Source organism: Brachyistius frenatus, unplaced genomic scaffold (assembly GCF_029030835.1).
Source record: "Brachyistius frenatus isolate BFR_SWC_R1_liver_20210118 unplaced genomic scaffold, ASM2903083v1 Contig_11, whole genome shotgun sequence".
NCBI lineage: Eukaryota > Metazoa > Chordata > Actinopteri > Embiotocidae > Brachyistius > Brachyistius frenatus.
This window is the reverse complement of record NW_027210610.1, coordinates 2,088,833-2,115,944: the sequence shown is the minus strand read 5'-3', so window position 1 is coordinate 2,115,944 and position 27,112 is coordinate 2,088,833. Positions and strand designations below refer to the sequence as shown.

The window sequence follows — 27,112 nt, the reverse complement described above, 5'->3', positions numbered from 1 at the left end:
CACATTAATGCAACAGTAATATGAATCTAAATACATTGTTAATAACAGTAAAACACTCACAGGGACATCTGCCGCAAAATTAGTGTTTTTACTTTGATACACTGAAAACATTTTGGAGAGACTTTTACTTAGAAAAAGCTTGGTAACAATTTTCACACAGAAACCCTTTGTAATTTTTACATTTTTAATTTTTAATGCGGATACATAAATACAAACAAACACCAAGATATAGATTGAATAAAAGGTGACATTATGAAGTAAAAAGCACTTAAATAATAATTTGTTATAGAATTTTAACAAACAATTGAGGTAATAATTACAGGGCCAAAATTCTTCTTTTTTTTTTTCAGTGTATGTTTAATACATTTTTCTAATTATACTTACATGCTTTTACTTAAGTAAGACTTTGAATGCGGTATTTTTACTTGTAGTGGAGTATGTTTACAATGTGGTCTTGGTACTTTTACTAAAGGACCTGAATACCTCTTCTACCACTCCTTAGCTGTCCTCCCATGAAATGCATGCACTTGTCAGTATGTATGTGCACAGGAGAGGGAGTCAATAAATATTTTAATCTCTAAGGTGGGGTAGTAGACTGGGCGGGACAGCACGAGATGACACACCTCTGCTTTGTCACAGTTTAAAGACCACAGTGTGAGACACCTGCAGTTATACCGAGACTCAGGACAGGTTTCAATGTCAGTACACACAGCTGTTAATATCAGGAATAAAGCACAGGAAGCCCGTCAACCTTGGTAAGTCGATTCAACCTCCAGGTTCCAATCATCTGTAGTTGTTGGAAATTTACTTTAAAATCAATTCTTAAATGAATTTGGAGAAGTACAGTAGCTATGGATCAAAAACTTTACTATTTGTCACTTACCTTTAATGTCATTATTTATGGATTATGTGTTGGGATTTAGAGCTAAAAACATGTAATCACCACTAATCAAGTATTTTTGTCCATTTGATGGAATTTCAGAATCTCAAGGTTTGTTAACCTGGTTTCACTAAAATCAAAAACATTGTGCACACTTACTAATGTCCTTAGCATTAATTTGTATTGTTTGGCAAAGTATCTCCAGATCACAAATTTTCTCCCCAATCAAGTTGAATTGTGTTTATATAGGACATTATGGGCTGCGAATGTGATGTGCTGAGGTTGTTTTTTATATCCCTGCTCTGATTCTCAGTCATGCTGATGTAGGAATTAAGCCAATATTTCAAACAGTATTTATATTAATCGTGCTCAAACCGTGATGCTTATTTTCATCACTGCCCTGTTGCAGTCTTTAATTTTTTGAATGTTACGTCATACATGTATATGGTGTATATGTATGACACCATGTCTGGTAATTTTTGAATGTTACGTCATACATGTATATGGTGTATATGTATGACACCATGTCTGGTATGGTAAAGTATGATTTCACTGATGAAACCAGTTTGGAGGAAGTGTGATACTGCTGGAGGTGTTTGCTCTCTTTGACACCAGTGATCACTGTGCTGATGGTTGCTGAGGAGCAGATAGATTGAAACAGTTACACTACTGTAGCCAGACTGGTTGGGCAGCTCAATAACTCACACAGTATAACCCCGTGTGAATGAAGCAGGGATAAGCTGACGCACACTGAAGTAGGGGAAGGGCAAACTTGAATGAGGATGTTGCTTCAGAAAGGTACTAGTTATGACCTGTTAGAGAAAAAGACTGAACTGTTTCTGGCGTTAAAACTAAACCATCAGCTCCAGATGAAACATCTACAGCTGTGAACGGATCAAAGGTCTTCTAACAACAGCCTTTATAATTCCACCTAAAATATTTGATGAATGTTAGTAATGGTCTGGTCTCTCTTTTAAGCTCTCACAGAGCAGCTGACGCAGTGAAGGATGACAAATGTCACACGACACCTAGTTACCGTGAGTCATAACCCATTTTCCAAAAACAAATATTTCAATATTTAATTTTCCCTCACTTCCTCATACTTACTTTTCCATCACTGTCTGCAGCACCTTCTGACGTTCTCGCTTCAGGACAGAGACATCCAGAGTATTGAGGAGGCCCAGGGACGTCTGTCTTTCCTGGCTCAGAATAAGAAGCTGTGGAGTCAGCAGATGTACCTGGATGTTGGAACGGAGGCCATTCACCTGCGGGATATACAGAGCCAGGTGAGGACAGGAGCATGATGGTCAACAGGACTGTGGGTTATGGGGGATTCAACAGATGAAGAGATTTATAAGGGTTCAGTCAGCGGTGGAAAAAGAAAACTAAGAACATCAAGTAGAGTACTTAAGTATACTACTACTTACTATATACTTTCACTCTACTACACTTTAGAGGGAAATATTGTACCTTCAGCTCCACTAGATTTATTTGACAGCTTTAGGAGATGAATGGATAATATACTGAGCTTTTACAGTACAACACGTTGTTAAAGATTAAACCTGTGGTTTCCAACCTTTTTGTCCTTTGATATCTTGCAAAAATCAGTGTGTAATCGGAGTCACATTTGTTAACAGCTCCAACAAAATTGGGATTTTTTTTTTTTTTCCTGTAATCTTCTTACATGGTTCCATTTCAGTAAATGTTCAAATGATCCAACATCTCAGCAAAAATCAAACATTAGAGAAGAAGTCTAAAAAAAAACCTGAAAACAGACTTGTGGATCGGAACTTTGTTTTTACTTGTTTCCTCTCTCAGTATCATCTGACGACCCCTCAGATTTATCTGCTGTCCCAGTATATAAAACTAGATATAAAGTAGTTCAAACTAGCTCCACCTGCAGCAGCTACAACAGTAACACGCTGTTTAAACACACTGATGCTTCAGTATTAATAACCTAATGATGTCATACATAATGATATATCAGTCAGAGGGACCAAACCAGTGCATTTGCTTTAATACTTTAACTACATTGTTGCTAATACTTTAGTACTTTTGTCATGCTGGACTTTTACTTGTAGCGGAGTATTTGTTTCCTACTGTATCAGTACTTTTACTTCAGTAAAAGGTCTGAATATGTTTTCCATCACTGTGGTCAGCTGAGAAATTCATATTCGTATTCATATTGACCCTCAGTTTCCTCTACTTCCTCAGGACGAGCTGGAGAACTACGCGTTCAAACATATCTACCACTGCAACGCCATCACAGACAAACACTTCCCATCCCTCCTTCAGTTAGTCTGCCAAGACGCAGATCAGAAGAAGCCGGACATTCACTTCTTCAACTGTGAAACCGTGAAGGTGATTAATACAGTGGCACCTGAGCAGCTTCCCAGCGGGTCCTGCCCATTTAAATAGTCGTCCCCGGTTCAGGTTCTACGGGTGATGCCACCTCCAAATTCTTATTCTCACAGGCGGAGCAGATCTGTGATGACGTCAGCCGTGCGGTTTCAGGTTCCTCCACCAGCAGGAGTCAGAAGCTCGCCGATGCCCTCAGGTAGAGTGAATGTCACGGTCACAAAAAAAACACGTGTTGATGTTTCTAAGCTTTTAAGGGTCCAGTTTCCATGTTTTAGTGGACCGTGTGTCTTTCTCTCTCTCTCTCTCTTTGTATTGTTTTGTGTGGGAGGAGGTTAACATTGTAACAACAAAACAGCCGAACGAAAGACAAACAATGAATTGTTTGATTTTCTCCTCTTTTACTGCCATTGTGCCTCATTTTCCATTGAGTCAAAGCGATACTGCGTGACCGTCCACCTGCCTGGGAGGTAAGCCGGGAGGGAGAGACACAGGAAGGACCGTGTAAACAGCTGACAGAGCGAGAGAGAGACTGGTTTTACCGGTTTCGACATAACTTAAGAAGGTGTGACAGAGATAACAAGGCCATTGTGACAGAAAAGCAGAGAGGGAGAGCAGAGGAGGTATGACGGTGTGCAGGCTCACGGCCGAGACGGATTACTGGTTTTGAAAAAGTTCTGTTTGCAGGACGTGTGAGGGTCAGACAGACACATGTGGTAAAACACACAGATGGTGGAGGTTTTGTGTTCGGATTATTGAACAGTCAGTCAGTGTTCTCTCTAAGATATCTGTGTGCTCAAGACAAACGTTTTGAGCTCGATTCAATGTTGACCTTGTTATTTTGCATTTAAATCTGTTTTGTTGTTTGCTGAGTTGTCTTACTCAATTGTGTATTATATGGTATGAGTAAGCACAATCAGGCTGTTTACTCTACTTTCATGGTGGAATAAGGGCTGTGGGATTGAATTTCAGAGGCACCGCATCATTGACAGGGGCCTGCATTGACTGCTTTGATACACTGAACATGTGTCTCCAGAGCTGCATCCAGTTGAGCCTCTCAGAATGAGAATGAGGCTGTCGGGCATTAAATGTGTTTGACTTTTTAAGCTCTCACTGAAGGGCGTTTCCTGTGATGGTGCTGGGTGCCACGCCATCATCAACAAGCTCTCACCTTTTAACCTGCGGCATAATGTAGCGGGAGGTGTTGAAACTCTCCTCACTCGTCCTCCAGGCTGCCTCAGAGTGGAGGAGAGATGCTTGACCCCTATGAAATACCGAGCCCACCCTTCTCACTTGCTCCGAATCCCCCAACATCCAACCCTCCACCTTACCCTGGACTCAGAGGTGAGAAAAAAAAATAATAATGCATCTTTTGTTTTACATGAATGCCTGTGTGTGAATGCTGTAGGAAGCATTTGGAAGCATTTGACATGTTGGGAAGGTACGAAGAGGGAAAGGAGAGAAGTGAGACTCGCTCAGTGATTTAAAAAGCTCTCAGGAGCACAGAGATGGCTTTGTGTGTTTGGGTTTGTAAGGGGTGGGTTTCAGGAGTAAAAAGGGGGGCAGGAATTCCAAACGCAGGGAAAAAAGAGCCGGACCATGAATGAAAATGGATGACCTGAATCCTTTGCTCCCTTTCACCACAGCGAACGGCGTGAACGGCGGGCCTGATATCTCCTTCCTGCGAGCAGAGAGAGAAGTGGTACGACTCCTCCTTCTCTTCCTCCTCCTCCTCATCCTCCTCACCTTTGCCTCTTTTCGTCACCTCTGGTTATGTTTCGTACCTGAACAGGAACTGTGTTTTTTCTTTCCTCAGGGGATCCTCAATCACTGTTTCGACGACATCGAGAACTTCATGGCCAAGCTGCAGCAGACTGCGGAGGCTGCCACGGTGCTGGGCCAGAGGAAGAAAAAGAAGAAGAAGAGTAAGAAGCAAAGTGCTGAAGGTAAAAAAAAATAAAAGAGATGGATATCACTTGACACAGCTGCAGTAGCTCATGATAACTCCTGTATTTTGTGTGTCAATGACGAACCACAGAGGATTTACTCACTGCAAAGGCCTGTCCACCGCCAGAGGAGGAATTCATCGACATCTTCCAGAAATTCAAATACTGCTTCAGCCTACTGGTGTGTTTTAAATCAAGTCACATTTCATTGTTTAGGTCAACTACCTACTGTGCTCCATCTTAAACTCCTCCACTTATGTCCTAGGCCCATCTGAAATCAACCATCGCCAATCCTTCATCAGAGGAGCTCGTTCACCATGTGTTCAAACCTCTGGATATGGTGAGTCAGCACTTGCTGTTGCCATTGCTGCGCCCTTGGCTTTTATGGCAGTGCACTTGAAGAGTCAACCTAGGGCTTTGACGAACATCTAGTGTCGGTGATGTCACATCATTTATATGTAGGCAGATAAACAGAGGATGAACATCTACATAATATTTGGAGACTGTTGTGGCGATGAAGTCATATACAGGTCAAAATAATGGAAAGTCAGAGTGTTTACACAGGGCAGGTCTCTGTGTGACAGCCTAATTGAAACTCCAAACGCTCGATAAATGCAGCATGTGTTTGATCTGCTTTGAGCGACCTTATTTGTATGCTGTCGGGAGACCACGGTGCATACTTCTGTAACATTTGGTTCAGATTTGAGTCTTAACCGCTCGAAAAAGGCCACGTTGCCGTGCCCCGACTGCTGCTTTAGATTAGATTAGAGCTCTGGCGTGTTTCGGATGCAAGAAAAACAAACACTATCAATTTAGAAAATGATATGGCAAAGTGTTAGTTCTAGTAACGTTTATTTATGTTTATTTCATGGTTCAAGAATGGTGGTCAGCAGATACTGAAGGAATCGGTTTCTAATATGAGCAGAATTTAATTTAAATAAAATGTGCAGCATCAGATGTGGAATTTTAGGTGTGTCTCAGTTCATGTCTGATATAACCTTTAAGGTCTTCACCTGTTTCAGCTATTAATCAGACCATTAAAGGGTGGAATGGGTGTGTTTAATTTGTGTATGCTGGCACGCCTGTGTGACAACGCACAGCCTCATATCTGTGGCGCAGTGCATGTAACTTCTTTGTGTGTGTGTGTGTGTGTGTGTGTGTGTGTGTGTGTGTGTGTGTGTGTGTGTGTGTGTGTGTGTGTGTGTGTGTGTGTGTGTGTGTGCGTGCGTGTGTGTGTGTGTGTGTGTGTGTGTGTCCCCATTCGGCTTTTATCTGTGTCAGAGATTTAACTGAAGAATGAGCAACGTTTTCAACTTGACTTAGTCTAACCCACCAGGGACTGTTAGAATTTGAATTAGGGCTGGGCACTGATATTATGTCTCTATCATGATATGAGACGAGATATTTTGGATGTTGTAATGATGTAACATGACATTAGAGTTTCCTTTTCTTGGTTTTAAGGGATGCTTTACAATAAAGTGATGTCATTTTCTGAACTTATCAGGCTGTTCCAGCTTTTCTAATATCTGCCTTTATACCACTTAGTCATAATATCCACATCACATAATAATAATATAAGTTTATTAATAAATAATATTTGTAAACAGACCATATGTAAATACATTGTGAAAGCACCAATAGTGTTGTTGCAATGTTGAGATATTGGTCAGAAATGTTGTGTTATTTGATCTTGTCCATACCATCCAGTCCTACTTGTAAAGTCAGACCTGTCTTTGCAGATTCAGGAGCATTAACATTGATTTTCTGTGTGTGCTCAGATGGTGAAAACGACGGGGGGACCGGCTCTCGGGGCCTCAGTGTCCAGCCCCGCCCTGACCAGCTCTGCTATTTCCCTGCTGCAAGACAACCTGAACGAGGAGGAGAGGCAGCTGTGGACGTCTCTGGGTCCCAACTGGACGCTCCCTCGGTCAGTACCAACATCTGAGGCCTTGTCAGTCAAAGTCACCTCGTGTAACAGTGGTAGTCTACACTTTATAGGACAATGAATCTGGTTTTACCTTATTTTGCCTGGATTCTCCTGATACATTTATAACACACCTATTGTGAAAAAAGCTTATATTTGATGGTGTAATTGAGGCATGTTTTCTTATTTTGTGGGATTTATTTAAGTTAAGCAGATAGATTATGAAATATATGTGTCAAACTTTATACGATTATATTATGGAGATACTTAACTGACCATGCATGCATATGGCAGCGTAGAACCTAAATGTAGAATTTCAGTATGATTATTATTTTTCTCATATTTCTGAAATGGTCCAGTGTTAAGATCATTAGTATTGGTGCCTTATTTTGTCTTTTTCCAGCTTCAATAACACATGTAAACATTGGTTTTAACTACCATAAACTGGATGGCACCTTGTTGAACAGTAGTCCTAGTTTTGCTCTCACTGCTACATAGAATCTAAGTGCAACACAGCGAGGCAGTGACTCTTTCTGCTCTCTCAGCTCTCAGCTCAGAGGGCTCAGAGATCCTCCATACACACCAGTGTTCTTGGACGGCTGGAAGCCGGAAGCCTCGAGGGCAGACGGGCAGGTTTGGGAGGATCCGGTCGAGTCACAGCATAAACATGAAGCCCTCAGAGTAAAACAAGAGGTATGGAATACCTCCGAAGGATATGGGTTAGAACTCGCCCCATTGTGTGTCAATGAGAAGAGCACTAAACAATATGAACATGTATGAGTGTGTTAAACAAGGTAATAAGACATGTAGTGGTATGCTGCCACTCCACTAAAATGGCCTTGTGTTCATTTGTTATTTACAACCCATGCAGGCAATTTGGCTCGAATAAGATAGCTGCACAACAAATTCAGCGACATTTAGTAACAGAAATTTTGCACTTTGTGAATATGTTTGCTGTCCAAATGCAACTATGATGAACCCTGATGGAAAATAACCTGATCAGCCACTGTCTAACTTTTTCTCGTGTTTAGGGCTACGGGCTTTTTTTCTATCCCGATCAGCATTTTGGCCTTGGCAACAAACTATTGATTTTTAAGGCTGTTGTTTCTGGTTTAAAAGTCTCTCTAAGTGAATATTAGTGTCAAATTTTGAGAGTTGTTTTGGCTGATGAATGTACTTGCATCAGATGAGGAGGATGTTCGTTTTCTTTCCCTTGGCCAGTTGACTAATTGTTCGTTTGAAAGCGTACTCATAATAGAGGAAACTATCAAAAAAACCTGTGCATGTACTTATGATAGTTTTGTATTGTCACCTCCTACCCGATGTTTGTTGACACTTTACCCATTTATCTGCTACTGTGTATTCCTTTTTGTGTGTTTCTACATTTGTTAATCTTCATTTTTTGTTTTCATACTCAGCAGCAGCAGCAGCAGCAGCAGCAGCAGTCTCCTCAGGCTCTTAGTCCTGTAGACACCCAGGATGAGACGTAGGTCATCTTTCAGAAGCAAATCACTCAGCTGCTCGTATTGATCTCGACTGCATGAAAACATTGTCCGTTTCATTTCATCTCAGAGAGGCACCAGAGTCTGAGAGAGTCTACAGCTGCAGCTACGACTTCATAGCCAGGAACAGCAGTGAGCTTTCAGTGCAGCAGGGGGAGACACTTGAGGTAAAAACGGTGGTGCATTCAGGGACCTGTTATGAAGCTTCTTTATGAATTTGTGATCAGTTTTAGTATCCCAGGAGTTACACAATGATTGTATTGTGTCTTGTACATTCCTTAAAGAACTCACTTAATGTAAGGAGAGCAGTGGCTGTGACATCACGTCACTGATGTTGACACTGTAGAAATGCTATTTGCAGTTGTTGGTGCTCACTGACAGCCACTCCTCCGTCTGACAGGTGATTGAATCCTCCAAGCGCTGGTGGAAGTGTCGTAATCGGTTCAACCAGATCGGCTTTGTCCCCTTCAACATCCTGGAACCTATGGCTCACATAGACAGCCCCGTCACCAACAAACCCCCCAGTGTAAGACACACAAACACAACACATGCTTGCGCGCGCGCACACACACACACACACACACACATGACTCATGCAGGTGCACAGGTATGCACTCACATGTGCATTCCAGATTGAATACCATTGTTATTTTCTCTTCACATTCCTGCAGGCTCCAGCTGCACCTCCTATCAACAAGACTTTCTCAGCAGTCCCCCCCAGCCCTCCTGCTCTGCATCCCGCCGCCTCGCACTCCCCTCAGCGCCCGCGCACCTTACCAGCATACAACCAACACATGGGAGCTGCAGAGGACACAGATAAAGGTACACAACTACATGCTTTTGTGTGAGCTTTTACTTTACTTACTTTGTGTTCATTTGCTTGTGTTTTCTAAAAGCTATAGTGCAGGACTACATATAAATAAAGGTCTGTCACCTTCAAGCCCTTGCAAAACGAGGGCACACACCAGCAGATCAAATCTCTGCTGTCCACAGTGGACAGAGTTCTAACATCCGGTGTCTGGTGAGACATTCCCGAACTGGACAGATGAACGCAAATTGGGCATGCTCCGCGGGCACAGCATGCGTACCAGAGACTTCCACCTACTGAGCCGGCTAACTTCTGGTTTAGCCCTTCGCTTACTTAAATGGGGATAAAATAATTCAATCACGCGGCTCTTCTAGACTTTACAAAATTTGTCAGACAGAACGGATCAAATTATGACAGTAAAACGAGTCATTTTGCAGGAGTTGCAATGCCATTTACCCATGACTTACCCACCCTTTTACAGCAAGAACATGAGCTACAGAGTAGGCTAATAGAGTCTATGACATAAACATGTCAATAGTGTTTTTGGAATTACTCGTACTGGCAGAAGGGGGAAGCAAAATTCCCACACTGCAGGTTTAAAAGTAAAAAATGCCAAATGTAAATTGTCCACAGGTTTAATATTTCTAAGTTTAAAAAAAAACCAAAAACTCCCTCTCCAATGAAACTCTAAAACAGCACATAGAGCAAAAAATAGATTCTTACCTGTTTCATCTGGAGAGCTGTTCTGGATTTTTAAACATATCACAGTCTTTAATAATCTTTTAATCATTGACTTCAACAAATTTGAATTTTACTGAGGATTTCATACTCTGGTGAAGTGGCATAACATTCAAGCTAAAAGTCAGATTAGAAAATATAAAATGTCTCACTAAAAAAATACAAGTACACCAAAAAAGCCTAATCATGCAGTAGTTTTGGGACTGATTGTCTTCAGTGTTTTTAAGAGCAACACTGTATTCCCTTCTGAGTCATGCAGTGACATTAACTGTTTGGGCAAGAAAGTCTTACGTTTCACCTCCAATCTTTTCAGTCATGCTGGTAAACGACGAGCTGCTCCAGAGGCTGACCAATGGGAAGGCCAGTCTGAACAAACCGCTGGTCATCCCTCGCTCCTCAGAGACCTCCGTCCCGCTGGACTACCACTCTTCTCCAGAGGAGGTGGCCGAGTGGCTGCGAGGGAAGGGCTTCAGCGACCCGTGAGTGACGTCGCAAACTCCTGACTGCACACACAGTCTAAACCACATTTTGTTTGCATGCTGGGAGAGCTGTCTGCACTCTTGATGAAGTATATTCATGAAGAGCGTAGCAGCGCCAGCTGCATAGTTCTTGTCTGAAATCCGTCTTTTAGAGTGCTTTATGTTTTGTGTCCCTCAGGACGGTGTCATGTTTGGGTGTGCTGACGGGCGCTCAGCTCTTCTCCCTCAACAAGGAGGAGCTACGAGCTGTGATTCCAGACGAGGGTGCCAGAGTGTACAGCCAGCTCACTGTGCAGAAAGCACTGCTAGAGGTAAATCAAACGAGAATCACAGCTACTTTAAAGCTGGTCATTATTTACGTGCAATTGTTTTTAAATCAAAGTCATCAATGATAAAACTATTGCATACACACAAAACATATTTGACTGTTAATCAGTTAATCAAGGAGGACAATATTTGAGAGTGCAGAGAGGGTTCAGGACAACTTTTGACCTCATGCAAAGAAACAACTGAGATGAATCAACAATCACCATCCATTACAACATTAATAAATCACCCAAGATCAATTGTGAGAAAAAATTTAAATAATTGTTTAATATCAATTAATTCAGGAAGGATAAATGTTACAAATGATGTGCCATGTTACTGAGGTTCATTTATCCTGTCATGACTATTTTTGTGAATTACCTTTCTGTTAAAATGTATATATCTGGTTTAGCGGCACAAAGACATTTTAAATCCGTGCAAACAGCACATGCTCATCACAGCCTTCTTATTAATAGAAGCTGCTCAGTCTTACCTTCATCTGTATTTATCTGCTTCTACTTTCTCAAGGATGCCAGAAGGGCCACAGAGCTGGAGGCAGTCATGGAGAAACAGAAAATGAAGGTTGATCTGAAACTGGAGAGCAGCACATTGTGAGCGGCAGCATCGTCATCATGAAGGGTATCAGATGGAAGACTGTGTTCTTCCTGTACAGCCGTCAGTAAAGAGTGAACTCTTGAATTATTAAATATATTTAGAGAACAAGCACGTGACAGTGACCTTGACCACACACCATGTTTCAGAAGAGCAACGTGTTTTCAGGGTCAGTGACAAAATCACTTCATGTTAAAACCAAAGCATTTGGCAAAGAAATTTAAGCACACTGTTCAAATGAACTATTTTAACACTGCAGTTCCCCATTTGTAATGTATGTTCATCTTAATGTGAATATTTTCTTCAGCTTCATTACTGCCGCCAAGTTACAGACTAAATTAAATGAAATGTGTTTATCTTTGTAACATACTTGCATGCCTTAAGAGAGACTCAACTTTGGCAAGAAAGTCCAGCAGTCAAAAAAATATTCAAATGGTGGGATTTTTTTTTTTTTATTAATTGAGACTTTAAAGAAAGATTTCCAGCAGAACATAAACAGATATGACTTCACACATTAGGTAAAGCAGTGCATCCATTAAAATCCATTTGCATTTCATTTTTAATTCTAGTCAAAGTAATCTGTCCAAGTTGGGCCAATTTAAAAGGTGTGTAAAGTTTTAGCAGTAGTTTCCAATGTATCCTTCTCTACATGCCAACAATATGTCTGAAGATATCCTTTATCCTTATCGTGCTAAATAAAACAGAAGAAAGAAACTACAGACTTGGCACTAAAACAACCCAAAATTTAGGATTTACTCATCCGTGCCGAATTTCCAAACAAATAAATTTCCTTCATTAATCGAAGTTTGAAATAAAAACCTGTTTAATTTCCCCTCAAAAATTACATACTAATACAAGCAACTTAAAATCTGCATGTTTTGAATTTGAAACTTTAAGTGGGCTTTAAGTACTGAAGACAATTCTGTGGACATTCAAGAACTGCGTTTTACAAAAGAGACAGTGAAAAGAAACCTTTAGCGCGAGAAAAAATAAACAAAACAAAACTACTTGATATTGTCCTATCAAGTAGGCTTTCCAGACCAAGACAATCAGTCGGGCCAAAACATATTTACAGACAGATTCTTTATCAAAAGACCTTCAGTTATTAATAAAAGAATATGGATGTTACATTTTATGCTCCAATCCAGCCGACCAGTTGGTGTTCGCTTTTTGTGATTGTGGGGGAGTTTATAACAAGACATGGGAAGGACCGGATACAGAGAGCCAGCAAAAAAAAAAAACAGATGTGGGTATTACAGTACGCTCCACTACTGATCAATAACCAACCCCCAGAATCCAAAAGCAGTCTGATTTATCGGGAGGCTAGAAAAGTGACTCCTACAAGATTTGTGTACACTCTGGGTCGGCTGCATCAACGGTTAAAAAGCAAAGACAGGAGGCAGGCGGGAGAACAGAGGGGTCAAGGCAAAGGACTGGGAATAACATTAGGTTATTATAAATGGACAGACGGGTGAGAGAGTCGGGAGGAGGTGGGGGAGTCGTGGTGGATGGAGTTTGGCCTTCAGAGGTCCCCCATGTCCCTGTCTTCTGCCCGGCGGGAGTCCGACCTGCCGTTCATGCCGTCCCTCCTGTCCCGCTCCCGTGACCGGTCTTTGGACGAGCGCTCTCGGTCCCTGGACGACCTGCAGGACGAAACCACGCGAGATATTCAGGGAAGTAACACAAAATCATGCTGACGGAAGAGAAAGGTAGAGAAAAAAAAAAGAGCCGTGTATCTTCAACAGCTCAAAACAAGCACCAACTGGATGAAGAACGTCAACAGCCTCAAGGGTATAATTTTGGATCATGTACACCACATGATCCAAAAGTGTGTGTGTGTGTGTGTGTGTGTGTGTGTGTGTGTGTGTGTGTGTGTGTGTGTGTGTGTGTGTGTGTGTGTGTGTGTGTGCAATATCCTAAGGACCAAAAGATGAATGCACTTCTACCTGCTGCCAAAAAAAAAACAGACTAAGCTGTATACAAGTAATTATAATTTAAATATAATGACTGGTGAGTGGTGTCGTAAAATATCATGCAGCAGTTTTCCAAGTGAAGCAATAATTTATCAACATCACACACATAAATCTTGGTGTGTTTTATCCACAATCAGTCTTGTCACGACTTGCCTGACAACTTTTAGTTTTTGAACTGTCTGAACAAACAGAAACAAGCTTCAATAGGGCAGCAGGAGTGTTTTCTGATTTTTTTTTTTTGTTATAAAAAAAAAACACTTCCTGACAAATGCTTTGCTGCTGTTTCTGCGCTTCGGTGTGAACTCTGGAAGCTTTGTCAGGTTTAATTACTTGTGTCTGGAGCTCTGCTCGTGGCTGTGACGGTGTCCTCGGCTGCGTGAGCGGGATCGGCTGCGATGCCGCCTCCTTCTCTCCCTGGAGCGGGAGTGAGAGCGGCGCCTGTCTCTTGATGTGGAGCGCGAGCGTCTCCTTCTGCGGTCACGAGAACGGGACCTGACAGAAATAACAGCTTATAATTAATCTCGCAAATCATTGGAGCCAAACAACCCTGACTGGTTTCAAATACTGTGAAAAATACAGTCTAAAACCGACGGCTAGATGAAGTAACGTCCTCACCTTCTATGTTCTCTGCTGCGTGATCTGGTCCTATAAAATAAGAGGAAGACAACCATGAGGTCGGGTAAATTACACACTTGGTACGACAACTGAACTTCCATTAACCTCGGCAGGATTTTGAACGTCTGCACTCACCTCTTCTTCAGCCGTTCCTCTTTCTCCCTCTCTTCTCGTCTCTTTAGGCGTTCCTGGTTCCTCTTCTCTTGCTTGTCAACCACAGTTTTCTGATCAAAATAAAAACACACCACTTAATATGCAACTTTATACAACCTTCGAAATAATTCATCACCCATCTTGTTTTCTTTTTGGTTTGCTTTCTGATACAGTCTGTTTGGGGCGTACAGATTATACTGACCTTTAGTTGGTCCAGTTTCTCTCGGATCTGGATGAAGCCCAGATGAAGCTTCCCACCAAAATGGTCGGCCAAACGACGGTCATTGTCGTGGAGGCCCAAGTAAGCAGAGCACACCTCACACACCCGCAGCTTCTGTTGCTGGAAGCTGGAGGCTGGCATTGAGTTTCTGTATTCTTCCTGTGGAGGCGCAAGAGGCAAAAAAAGAGAAGCATTTAGGATCAGAGAGAGGAAGTATTAATACAAGGAAACCCAAAGCTTCAGGTACATCCCCAAACACTCCTTCCTCACCTCTGCATCCTTCTTCCTGGTGCGGACCTTCTCCACTTCCTGCAGGACCTTCTGAGCCTCGTCCACGTTGCCCTCAGCTCCGAGCTGCTCTGCCTTCGCCAGGAGCTTTCCTATTTCTTCATTCAGCTCATGCACCTTCTCAGCCTAAAAAAAAACAACCACGGTTCACATCTGGTTATGTCAAACCCAAAACACAATAATAGCGGAAATTAGACGTGGCATGAAAAAGAAAGATTCGGGTTTCACAGTGTCTGTAATTAATTTGTCATTCACCTTTGCTGCCACCTCAGCACTGATCTCCTCTTGGGTCTCAGCCAGGCGCTTCTTGGCCAGTTCTGTCCTGCGGTCACAGTCGGCGATGAACGACTCCAGGTGATCCACCGCCTTTAGGAATGAGGATATTAGTGAACACAAAAACAAGACTTGCATATCTAATTCAGTAGTTACTTGTGAATATTGTCATTGAACTTTACACACACACACACATGCACGCTGTAATTGACACTTGCATTCGCTTAAAGATCGGAGCTGAAATAGCTGAAATTTACTGCTCATCTTTAACGCTAAAAGCAACATTAGGTGTACATCTCTATCAAAGCCAGTAATCCCGTCACCCAACACTGACAGTTTAACCTGCATTTTAATATAGAAATGAACAATTCTGCCATCAGCACACCTTTATTATTTACAGGACATTACTTACATCAAGTTCAAAGAAAAGATCTCTGTCCTTGGAGGCAATTTCGTAATCGGCCCGAAGTGCCAGGTCATGGATCTTTGTGCACTCCCCCAGGTCCATACGCTGTCACCAAAAACAAAGGCAGACATGACTCAAACTGCATAAACTCAAATATAAAGACAAGATATTGCAAAATTTAAGGCAATTTATTTGTCATATTTAGTTGTTCCTTCTTCTTTTCAGTATTTCGATGACAACAGTGGCGGTCTTCTGTCTCGAATCAAATGGGTTTTTAAAACTTGCAACAGATTTTCGCACCTTACAAGAGACGCTGCAAACATTTTCAGGCAGTCAGACATAAACTGTAGTCAACTTACAGTTCCAGACAGGATGTCGTGCGGACAGCAGTTGAGAAGGTGACTTTTGCAGACTCGCTCGTCAGTGAACTTGACCCTCTGCCGCGTCTCATCCCCTGAAACAGTCCAAAAAAGTAACCAGTGAGAAAGACCTCACATACTTGATAGCAGGGGCGACGTATCCAGTGCTTTAATATGCATTACTGTAAATACAGTACGCTAATTTGGCAAATAAGTGTCACTATAATTGCAGTCAAGGATTTTGTGCTCAAATAAATGACTGAAAATCAATTCATATATTGCTGATTGTCAAAGTATTCCATATAGCATTTACTGGGTTTTTATTAGTATGGCATTATAGTTAACGTCAATGAAGTAGCTGCGCCTCTATGCTTATTATATATTTGTCAATCAACATTGACGTGAAAATCAAATGGTGCTCTGCATGAATGAGGTACTTCCTGTTATTCTTGGTGCTTACCTTACCCAAGTCTCAATAAAAATGTTGTTAGAGCCTCAACTCGGTTTGAATTGTTATAAAGCTCAATGTCCACTCTGTAAATGTGGAGCATCAAAGCAAAGGGCTACAAGGGGCACAATACAATGGTAGAATAACTACAAAATTGGAGTCAAAAAGTCTACCTTAATTTTGAAACGTTTTCATTACATTTCAATTGACTATGCAGAAAAGATGGCAATTAAGACTATGAATAGAAAAGTAAACATTTCATACAAATGTTCCAGACAAGCCTTTTACAAATATCAAACATCGAAAAGAAATTAAAAACAAAAATTCAAAAAAAAAAAAAAAAAAAATCCAAGGAAAAAAGTTTAGTTTATACACACTGCGATCAGCACCACATACTGTACCCTTCTGCATCTTCAACACCTCAGCTGCAGAATTTTAAACCCGCTGTAGAAAAGTTTAAATGGGAACAGTTTTCTTGCCCATACCTGTAGTAAGAAGTTGGGAGTCATACACAAGTCAGATTGTAAATGATGTGTGCAAAGGTTTTGTGTGGACTGATTGCTAAAAAACTGCCTTCTGAAAAAATAGACGTGTAATGGAAAACTGAGAACTGCTCCTTTGGACTCAACGCGACCAGACGTCTTAGCTCAAGCTGTGTAATACTACTCCAAATTGTAATTCTAGTGCCACTGAAGAATTACCCATTTGTGAGATTAAAAAAAAGGGCTACAGTAACTTCCGGAAGGCAAACAAATTGTTTGGATATTCATTATAACAGCTTTAAAAATTATGTGTGACTCACGGCTCGATGAACATGAGGCTTTTCTGCAACTCCTTTGCAGATTGATGTAGGCTGGCAAAGATACACTGAACCTTAATGAATAAAATAAAGGGGCCACAATTGTTCAGTTTGTATGCAACAAATGTATGGGAAGAATTTGATATCAATCTCATCACACATACACCCACAAACTCACAACACAAAGTCACTCTTACTGGACAGATCGAATTATCAACTTCAAGATGATCCGCAGGGCTGCAGTTTTATTCAAGCAACTCTCACAATTAAACTCTCACTTAGAAAACGGCAGGGCAGCAGTAACCTGCCATTATCTGCCCGCGACAATCACACTGATTTACCAATTAATGTTTGTATCCAAATGGTTGGAAGCTACAATAACTGGATTCTAGCCACAAAAGTTACATTATCTTCAAGCAACTGAAGGGATAGTTTGGTCTAAATAATACAGACTGACAAACTACCAAATAAGACAAAATTACTATTTATATTTAAGTATGATTTTTTTTCTCGTAAAGTGTAATTTTACTTTTCCTGAGTATTTCCATCTTATACTATATAGTACATATACATTATTTCTAATTTCTGGGCTACATGTTGTATTTTTAAACTTATGTACATTATGCCACAGTTACAAGATAAAAAAAAAAAAAAAAAAAAAAAAAACATTCAATGAATCTAAAGTATGATTCAGTGTTCAGGGGGAAAAAACAACAACTATGATAGGATTGGGTGAGAAAATCAAATATCACAATGTTTTTTGACCAAATACCTCAATAGTGATATTGTAGGGATGATCATTGGCTCTTTCACTGAATATTTACACAGTAAGACTCTTGATAAATAATCATCAGTAATGTGGATATCATGACTAAGTGGGTTAAAGTTAACAATAGATCAGTTAGAGAAGTCAGAGGATGACATTACTTTAATGTAATACAGCCTTTTGTGACGTATCAAGAGATTTATGATATCCAACTTCCAAGATATCTCGTCTCATATCACAATACAAAAACTGATAGTAGATAAACCCCCTTAAATAATCTACAACGTTAAAATAATACTCCAACAACAAGTATTAGTTTATAAAAACACTAGAAGGGGGATTATACATCAAATATATCACTTCTAACAAATTAAATACATTTGACTGATCGTGTTTGGGGGTTTTATTTGAGCGACGGAATAAAACGCAGGACTTGATGTGGAGTATTTGACGTGAAAGGAACTTGTATGTGAGCTGTTAATGTGTGAAGTGGTGGCGGCTGGTCGGGCCTGAAGCGAAGTCCCAGCCCGCCGCTCCTTTAATAAAGGCGCGTCAGCCGCGAGTAAAGTAACTACGACTGGATTAAAGCCAGGACGTGATAACTCCTGGATCATCCGAGTCCGGATCTTTCGTGATGAACACGCCGCGTTTAGCCGCCGTTAGCTCGGTCAACACGTTCCGTGTTAAAACGGGACGCTTGAAAACGACCTCGGGATTAAAAGTCGCCCCCAACAGCGGATACAAACATTAACTCCCCCGACATTGGTCCCTTGCAGGCTGCTTGAATGTAAACGTTAGAGTGTTTTGACACAGCCCTGAGCAGTACATCCATTCATGCAGCTCTGTCCATCACACGCCAACACCAGCCAGCCTCAGCAGTGGCTCCATCTTGGCTAGCCAGCTAGCTCGGCTAGCATGCTACGGCGACTCACCGTCCCTCGCTGTTCCCATCAGCTGGTCGAGCAAAGCTCTCATTTGAGCTTGGGCAGACATTACCGCGGGCCTTTCCGTCGACGGCACTGTGTAGAAAAAAATCAAGCAACTAAAAGCAGTTCCTTGGGTTTATTTGTCGGGATATCTTGAATATGTATGTATTCATCCGAGCATCACCCCTCGCAGCTTTTTCTCTATTTCGTGAACTCGTCAGTTTCCGTTTGATATTGAGGAAGTGACGTCAGAGCCGAGTTGAAAGAGGAAGTTCCGTTTCGCAAAAAGGGGAGGGGCTGCGTGTCTGAAATCGACCAATCACAACGTTCGAGGGCAAAGCACAGTAACCAATCAGAGCACCTTGAGCCTTACGGCGGTGATCGTGATGTCTGTGCCCTGATATTTGTCTTACAGGCAGCAGCGTTACACAGTCTATCGTTCCCCAGTAGCGGCACTGGTATCTAGGTATTTAGGTCTTTTACTGAAGTAAAAGTACAAGGACTACACTGTAAAAATACTTTAAAACAAATAAAAGTCCTTCATTCAAAATAAGTAAACGTAGATTATCAGAAAAAAATACTTAAAGTAACAAAAGCTATGCAGAAAATGCTCGTTGGACAATAAACGATTTTTTTTTTTGGATTAAAATTACTGCTGTAATGATGTAAATTTGACTGCCGTAATTAGTGAATGTTGAGCTAATTTTAACTTCTTTATACAGGGTTGGTTGTTGTAATCTACAGAAATACATCATATTTATAAACACATACATATAAAATCATTGTATGTTTCTTGCTTCGCTGTCCTGGAAGAATCTCAAGTCTCTGAAAAATAAACGAGATCAGAAAAACAGCCCCGTTCTCAGCTTTTGTCACATTTTCCAGCTTATACAAACAGTTGTTTTTTTTTATTTAAAAAAAAATAAAAATGGTTTACTTAGCTTTAAGATGTAGGAGCGTTTTCTTACACCTTAAAGGAACATTTACTTCTTCAGTTTATAAATATTTAAATCAGACTCATGACATATAGAGACTGGATAGCAAAGGTATGAAAAGGGTCATCTTAAAAGTCACAAGTGGAGTAAAAAAAAAAGTACAAGATTTGCCTCCAAAATTTAGAGGAGTAGACTATAAAGGAAAAAAAAAATATTCAAGTGAAGTATAAGTACCTGGCATTTATGCTCGAGTGCAGTTCTCGAGTGAATGTAGTTATTTACATTCTGCTACTGTATTTAGGTCTAGGTTTGAGTCTATCAATACCTGACAGACATCACTGAGGGTAAAACCCTCCACGGCCGCGGTGGGCTCGCCTGTGATTTGTTTACGCAGCGAAGCCTGACAGGTAGTTCATGTCGGTGTGCGTCAGGCCTGCTTCATGCTGTTAGCCACACCAGCGACCGGAAGAAACGACAGTCGAGACTTAAAGTAAGAACAACTTCTTTTTTATTTTATTTTTTTTCCTCTCCCGGTGCTGATTAAAATATCCACCTCAACACGACTGTTGGGTCTTTTGTTGTTTTGTTGTTTTCGGTGCCAACGTCACGCTCAGTCTTATTCTCGCGTGGTTGGTCTTTGCTCAAGAAGTTGGCGAACTGACCTCAGCAGATGTTCAAACTTTTCTGACCCAATCGTGTTCACATTGCGGGCTGTCCCGACACCAAACCGGGCGGATTGAACGTTTTCAATCGGGTTTACAGAGCAAACATGACGCGGCGCGTTGCCGCGATTTGTTGTTCATTTTGATCCGTTTGCTGTTTCCAGGTAACTTCTTCACGTTTCCACAGTAATGCGCTTCTGGAACAAATAAGCAGGGAGCGCGCTGTCCGGTTGTTTATTACGGGTTTGTTATTTTTGCGCTGAGAAATCTCTGGAGTCATTGCTGGCGCGTGTGAATAGAAACAAAGGTTGATGCAGCAGAAATAGCTCCTGCCCCCCCCCCCCCCCATCTCCCTCCTCTCCCCTCCCTCCCCCCAGTATTGTTTTCATGTGTTATATCTGTGTGTCTGCGGCTACTTTGACACATGCAGACTTGTAATCCACTCCCCACGGGGAGTGTCCACTCTGAAGTGCAACGCATCAAAAGGCAAGTATTTGCAGTAAATTCCTTCCTCCTGTCACATAGATCCGCGTCACAGTGATGCATTGAGGCAACCATGGAGACCGCAGACCATCCCACTGAGGGCGACCCCCTGAAGAGGGGAGAAGATGGAGCAGAGGCAGGAACTGCACCATCTGCAACAGAGCTGAGGAAGAAGAGCTGCAAGGAAGGGTTGGGATTCACCAAACTGACCCACTGGCGAACTGCAGTCTTCTTCCTGTCCTTGCTCCTCTGCCTCATCATCGTGTTTGCCTTCTCCTTCATCATCCCCTGTCCTGTGAGACCGCAGTATCTCGTTACCTGGAACAGGACTTTCTATGAAGCAGGTGTGTACAACTGTGCGCTTTTCACCTCTTGTTCATGTCTTAAATGTGAGGCTAATTGTCAATCACTCCAAATTCTCCACAGCAACCTACGACTTTTTAGCTATTGAACATGCAAACAACGACAAGGTGATGGACGTCCTGTTTGTCCTCAAAAGCGCCGGAGGCACCCAGAACAAATCCTGTGCCGATGCAGGTAATAACGTGTTTTTCTTTTTCACATTTAATTCGGGGGAAACAGGAGGCGGTTTGTTCACGTTTGTTTCGTGGGATTCAGATGAACTCCGTGTGTTTTCCAGGTCTGCCCTCGCCGTGTCTCTTTGTGTCAGCCGTGGACGGCACAGACGGAGAGACCCTGTGGGAGAGTCCGCTGGAGCCCGACTTCCACTGGGCCCAGTGTGGTCTGGAAAAAGAAACCGGCAGAACCTGGGACTGTCTGCTGTCCCATGCTGACAGACTCACAGCTGTTGACAAACACACTGGTTAGAGACTCAATGCACGTCTCTGCATTATGTACTATGCACTACATAACATTTGAATATGTATTTTATGACATATGATATGCACATTTCTACAAGTCTATTAAGTCTTAGCATCAGAACTTTAAGTTTATACATTGAAAATAAATAATCTATTTCAACACATTAAAACAGAGAACACTTTAAGTCTATTTGTCAATTTTGATTTGATATTCTTTCGATGAATATAAAAATGTCTCAGCATTGTGAAGACTAAAGACAAGTTGTAGTAATGAGAAAGCTGTAATTTAAAAGCTCCGTCAGACTGAATGCTGTGTTCCTGTGTTTGTTGTCAGGTAACGTGATTTGGCAGCAGCCTCAGCCTACTGGTCCGCACAGCACATTGCCTGTTCTTAGTGTCCCAGATCTGGATGGGGACACGGTCAACGATATGGCTCTGGTGGCATCTGACAACACGCAGGTACATCCCCGTGACCTTATTTATCTTGTAGAAATTTACTTGAATGACATTTATCTCCTTACGTTTTAATCTTTCAGCCCAGCTATGAAGTTATATTGTGACTCTACTGCCGAAAAATAGAATTCACAGAATTTCAATGTCCCTTTCTGCAGACTCAGCTCGTATTGCTCTCAGGGAAAACAGGTGTCCAGATTGGTTCTACGGTGGTTCTTGATTCCACAGAGACAGCCAATCATCTTCTCCACTGTACTCTTGAAAAATCGTGCTACGTACTACTTCAAAAAGGTTGGTATCCGAGTATCTCAGCTAAGACCACGACAGCAGGACACTACATATCTGCAGTAAAGTCTTGCCAGTTGTCTTTATTGACGAGTCCGTCACTCTTGTCAAAGTAGGAACAAGTGTCAGGATCTAGAATTGTCTTGTGATCTTAATGTTGTTACGGCATAGTTTAATAAATTACTTTTACAAAGACACATCATGTTTCATCACCTAATTTAAATCTTAGAACTTTTTGGAAAGGTCAGTTCTTCCATCCTGTCAGCTTTAAGAAGCACTGATGCTGCGGTTGCTTCGGTTGCGGTTTCCCGGCGCTGATACCGGCAGAACGAAAAGTAAACCAGTTACGCGTGCGGGTACAACTGCTGTACACGCGTACGCTTGGATGCGCCGCACCTGATGGTAGCAGTGAGTTAAGTGTGTATTCGCTCACAGACACTGGCGTGTATGGACTGGCACTGTGGAGGATTGCTGCCAAGGCTAAAGCGGGGCTGGAGAAGGGCCTCGCGAAGGACGAATACTGGGAGAAAAATGCCAGCGCCACATCTGGACTTGTACCGATCTACGAGTAAGCAGCCGACATCAACTTCACTTCAACCAAACAGCTTGTTGTCATTGTGATTTTAGCCTGCGGCTAATATCTGTTTCGACATTGCAGGTCCAAAGCGGTGAGGCAAGTGCTCCGAACAGAGGAAGCAGATGAATCCTCCAACCTGCTGGTTGTGACTGAGACGCAGGTGGCGTTAGTCGATGGGAAAAAAATGCAGCTGCTGTGGAGATTCAACACCAGCTCGGTCCTCAGGTAAACCCATGTGTTAAGTTTTAGATATATATAAAAAAAAAAAAATGCATTCTCGCATTTCTGCCTCTCTGCTGGTTATACAGCTCAGTGCTACAAATGACCTAGAGTTCAAATGATAAGTTAGTTAATTGATCAATAGAAAATAAATTGGCAAATATTTTAATAATTGATCACTTAAGCTGCTTATATTTTCAGCAAAAATGACCAAAATGTACCAGTTCTGGCTCCTTAAATGTGAATATTTGCTGGTCTTCTACGGCAGTCGTCTGAATATTGTTTAGTTTTGGGTTTTTGTTTGGAAAAAAAACATCTGAATATGTCACCTGGGGCTTCTGTATACGATATTCTCCACAATTATCTGAGATTTTATAGACAAAATAACTAACAGGAAAAAATATCAGCAATTAATCACTCAAGGTATTTTTCACGGTTTGTATTGATCGACAACCCTGTAAAAGCTCTAAAGATAATACTGGATCACATTTGTTTTGATAGAGCACATCAAATTGGGTCAAATAAATCGTTTCCTCTATCCTTCAGCGAGCCCTCCTTCGGTCACTTCAACAAAGACGGTTTCCTCGAAGTTGTGGTTGAGGAGGACATTGGCAACAACACAAAGCAGGCAGGTATTTTCCAGACCCCACTTCCGTCACGCAGTGATGGGTCAGAATCGCACATTAAATGTCTCGCGCTCCGTCGTGTCTGCAGATCGTAATTCTGGATGGGGTGTCTGGTGGCGTGCTGTGGGAAGTCAACCTTTTGGCCAGCGCTAATTCACAGAGACCCACCTCAATTCACACCACCAACACCTTCTCGGTGTTCATGTTTTGGGGCGTGATGCCCTCGGAGTCCAACTCTTCTGTAAGTACACGGCCTTTATGAAAACACGCATTTTAAATTTCTCAAGGGTTAAAACTCAAAAATGTAACTGCTCAAATGTTTTCTTCCAGGCACCGTTAGTTAACGACCGACGTTCTTACATGATGCTTCCTCTCTATCCGAAAGTTCTCCTGGAGTCCACCAGCGGCATGGACCACATCATAACATTTAAAGGTGCAATTTGATCTTGCATTTACTTTGTTCAAAGAAAACTATTTTACCAGTATGTTTAACGACAACAACATGTGACTGACTTGTTTTGGGATGAGAAAACTCGGGGGTCAGTTTTTTTGGTGACTTTTTTTTTTATTTTTTTAATCTCAGCCACTCTGATGGAGCTTGGACGCCATGCCGCCTACATCATGCTGACAGGTCCTGTGACGGCGGGAGCCGAAGGCACTGTGGTCCTCAGCAAGCAGAAGCTGAAGCAGTACGTCCCTTACAGCAAAGTGCTCCGTGTCGGCGACGGCGGTTCAGAGACCAACGAGGACATCAAAGAGGCCTTCAACCGACTCCGCTTCAGCAAAGTCTGAAGCGGACCAACTCCTCAGAGTCAAAAACCACGCTGGCACCGCTGTTTGTTGACTTTCAAAACCAAAGTATGTACTGTAGATAAGACTTTCCCAACTGCTGACAACCAAAGAAATTCCTTTATGTTTTTCAAGGACTTTTGGGTTGACTGGGTTGAGGTTTCTTTGAGTTCTTCCATAAAAGGTTTAGTGTGGAGGATTTAGGGAGATCTATTGGCAGAAATAGAATATGATAGATAGATATATGATGATCACCTGAAACTAAGAATCATTTGCTGTGTCTCAAATTATGTACTTGGATACTAACACTCACTCACTCATTTTGAGTGCATACGTGTGATCAGACTGTCAAGTATATAAACATGCGCTGCACTATAGGTCCCCGGATGATGCGCTTATGCGGTCCACAAATGAAAATGACGGACACTTTTCACACTCGACAGTTCACCGCTATGTTCTACATAGCAGAAAGGGAGGGACCACTGACCTCCAGTACTTTCAAACTGCCGCATCTGAGGAAGCTGCAGTTGTTGCAGAACACCACACAAAAGTGTTTATTTTTCACGAAGTACCACCATACTGCCGTTGGACAGTAGGCATCAGCGGGTTTGTTGTTTGTGTGAAACGGAGGGCCCAAAAACACATTCAATTCAGGGTAAAATAATAAAAACTGGCAGATATGTTGGCAGGCGATGCATTCAAATGCTACGGCTTCCAATAGATGCAGAACAGCCGTGTGTGATTTCAGACAGCACTACCCTGTCGAAATTCAAGTACTACACAAGTAAGAGTACTGATATGTAAGAGTACTATATGTGAGTGTACCAGGGATTTGAGACACAGCTACTCTGTTTTCATTAGCTCTAAAAGAGACCCTCATATCTACACAGGGAGCGGGTCGTTTTCCACAGAGCACACCATGTTGCACCACCATCTTTCTGCAGTAGCCCAGAAAGGACAAACAAAACACCGCCTCCAAAGAGGATGTTTTCTGTGTTTTTTTTGTGGCCACTTTAGATTCTCCTTCACTCCTGAGAGAACAGGGTGGTTGTAATCTGCAACCTCACAACTGGATGCCACTAAATCCTACACACTGCTCCTTTAATCTTCATTGTACAAAGTGGGCATTATCCATCTTGAGACTTGACTGCATTTATGCTATCATAAGTTTGAATTTATCTTTTGTCCAAAGAGCTGCTGTTAACTGACAATCTCTCCGCACAGATCGCTGTTCTCCTGCTGATGAATCCTTCAAATCTGCCATGCTGTTATTGTTTCTCGCACTTTCATACGATGCAAAGCTATTTTTTTTCAATGGCAGAGGCTGGATTATTATTTGGATCTATGCAACTTTATGCCACCCTGTGCTTTAAAGGGAGCAGGCGCATGCCACCGCAGGTGTTAGTTCCTGAGTATTTCGAAGTACTTGTAGCCTTAAAGGAATGGTTGCACAGTGATAGGGCACGTTTAGTTTGGGTAGTAAAACAAACAAACTTGAGATACAACAGAGACCCCCGCCAACCTTTAAGGTATACAATAAGTGCAGTTTTTTGTTACGTATCCTGTTTGTGAAATAATCGATCAGGTAGTCTTGTAGGTACTGTTGTTGACAATCAAGAAATACTGTACATGTACGTTACTTAATCCAAGATGCTGTAACTTTTTACGTTTTTTTTTTTAATGCACTCTAACTAAACCTCTCGATTTAGTTTCAAAGGTTCAGTCTCAGATTGAGTTATTGTTGTGTGGCACTTGCGGGTGTACAGCTCCTTTGAAAATGAGGTTCTTGTTTCTGCTGAACATGAATATATTGAACCGGTGGAACGGGGCCTTTTCTTTCTGACTTGTAATGAGGTGTTTGGATTCGAGTAAGATTAAACATTTTTAAAATAAAGGCTTTTGTTTTATCTCGCATAAATACAGCTAAACAATGGTGAAACAAGTGCATCGCCTTCTTTTTCCTGTATTCCCCAGTGGACATCAGGGGGGGGGGGGGGGGGGATTGTATTTAAGAGGGGAAGAACTAATTTCGATTAGTTTTCATGTATTTTTCTTTAACAAGTACCATAAACTTAATAAAACAAAAACTATGAAAAAAAATAATTAATCTAAAAATGATTGACAAAATGACAATTTCTTTAAAACCTAATTTCATCATCAGCTTTGTTTTTACAAAACAACATTAATCCGTAAACAAACAAACAAACAAAACAACAACAACAAAAAACAGCGTTTGTGGCCAAATAAATAGAGAAGCAGACCTCCTGCTGCCCTGTTGCGTATTGCAGACCCAGAATACAACAGCCATGCACAGTTCCGCCTGACAGTCCATGGATGTATGGAAGTCAGTCACGTATCAGGGGCTGTGCGGTTCAGTTTACAGTGCGTCATACATTCACTATGACGCACGACAGACTCCTGCCCTCCCGGGTCTAGTTACAGAGCCCGCACAAGGAGGGAAATCATCGGATCTTTTCTCCCAC

At 41.8% G+C, this 27,112-nt stretch overlaps 3 protein-coding genes across 6 annotated transcripts; 2 read left to right on the top strand and 1 right to left on the bottom strand.

Annotated features, from left to right (window-relative positions):
* The first annotated feature begins 674 nt into the window (after positions 1-674).
* LOC138616869 (epidermal growth factor receptor kinase substrate 8-like protein 1) lies at positions 675-11,986 on the top strand. The gene is made up of 19 exons (XM_069691446.1): positions 675-755; positions 1,859-1,917; positions 2,008-2,166; positions 3,095-3,241; positions 3,355-3,437; positions 4,470-4,582; positions 4,885-4,940; positions 5,055-5,184; positions 5,277-5,365; positions 5,450-5,524; positions 6,963-7,111; positions 7,654-7,801; positions 8,527-8,594; positions 8,681-8,777; positions 9,011-9,136; positions 9,282-9,432; positions 10,470-10,635; positions 10,814-10,946; positions 11,470-11,986. The coding sequence occupies exons 2-19, from the start codon at positions 1,888-1,890 to the stop codon at positions 11,554-11,556; spliced, it is 2,007 nt and encodes a 668-aa protein (XP_069547547.1). The 5' UTR covers positions 675-755; positions 1,859-1,887; the 3' UTR covers positions 11,557-11,986.
* Positions 11,981-19,001, bottom strand: luc7l (LUC7-like (S. cerevisiae)). Of its 3 annotated transcripts, XM_069691449.1 has the most exons (11): positions 18,786-18,891; positions 17,091-17,161; positions 15,841-15,935; positions 15,488-15,586; positions 15,058-15,168; positions 14,785-14,928; positions 14,497-14,673; positions 14,277-14,365; positions 14,142-14,171; positions 13,857-14,018; positions 11,981-13,196 (listed from the first exon to the last, which is right to left on the bottom strand). In XM_069691449.1, the coding sequence occupies exons 4-11, from the start codon at positions 15,581-15,583 to the stop codon at positions 13,076-13,078; spliced, it is 930 nt and encodes a 309-aa protein (XP_069547550.1). In that variant the 5' UTR covers positions 15,584-15,586; positions 15,841-15,935; positions 17,091-17,161; positions 18,786-18,891; the 3' UTR covers positions 11,981-13,075. The 3 variants fall into 3 exon arrangements, with proteins under 3 accessions (XP_069547550.1, XP_069547548.1, XP_069547549.1); XM_069691447.1 differs by lacking the exon at positions 17,091-17,161 and having other exon boundaries at positions 18,786-19,001; XM_069691448.1 differs by lacking the exon at positions 18,786-18,891 and having other exon boundaries at positions 15,841-16,773; positions 17,091-17,220.
* Positions 19,002-20,111: 1,110 nt separating this feature from the next.
* Positions 20,112-26,102, top strand: fam234a (family with sequence similarity 234 member A). 2 transcript variants are annotated; one of them, XR_011310626.1, is made up of 13 exons: positions 20,112-20,204; positions 20,902-21,203; positions 21,286-21,396; positions 21,500-21,682; positions 22,015-22,139; positions 22,292-22,424; positions 22,854-22,986; positions 23,077-23,220; positions 23,761-23,842; positions 23,929-24,081; positions 24,171-24,273; positions 24,424-24,698; positions 25,854-26,102. XR_011310626.1 is itself a non-coding variant. In XM_069691445.1 (12 exons), the coding sequence occupies exons 2-12, from the start codon at positions 20,933-20,935 to the stop codon at positions 24,630-24,632; spliced, it is 1,647 nt and encodes a 548-aa protein (XP_069547546.1). In that variant the 5' UTR covers positions 20,112-20,204; positions 20,902-20,932; the 3' UTR covers positions 24,633-26,102. The 2 variants fall into 2 exon arrangements, 1 of the variants encoding a protein (XP_069547546.1); XM_069691445.1 differs by having other exon boundaries at positions 24,424-26,102.
* Positions 26,103-27,112: the final 1,010 nt, after the last annotated feature.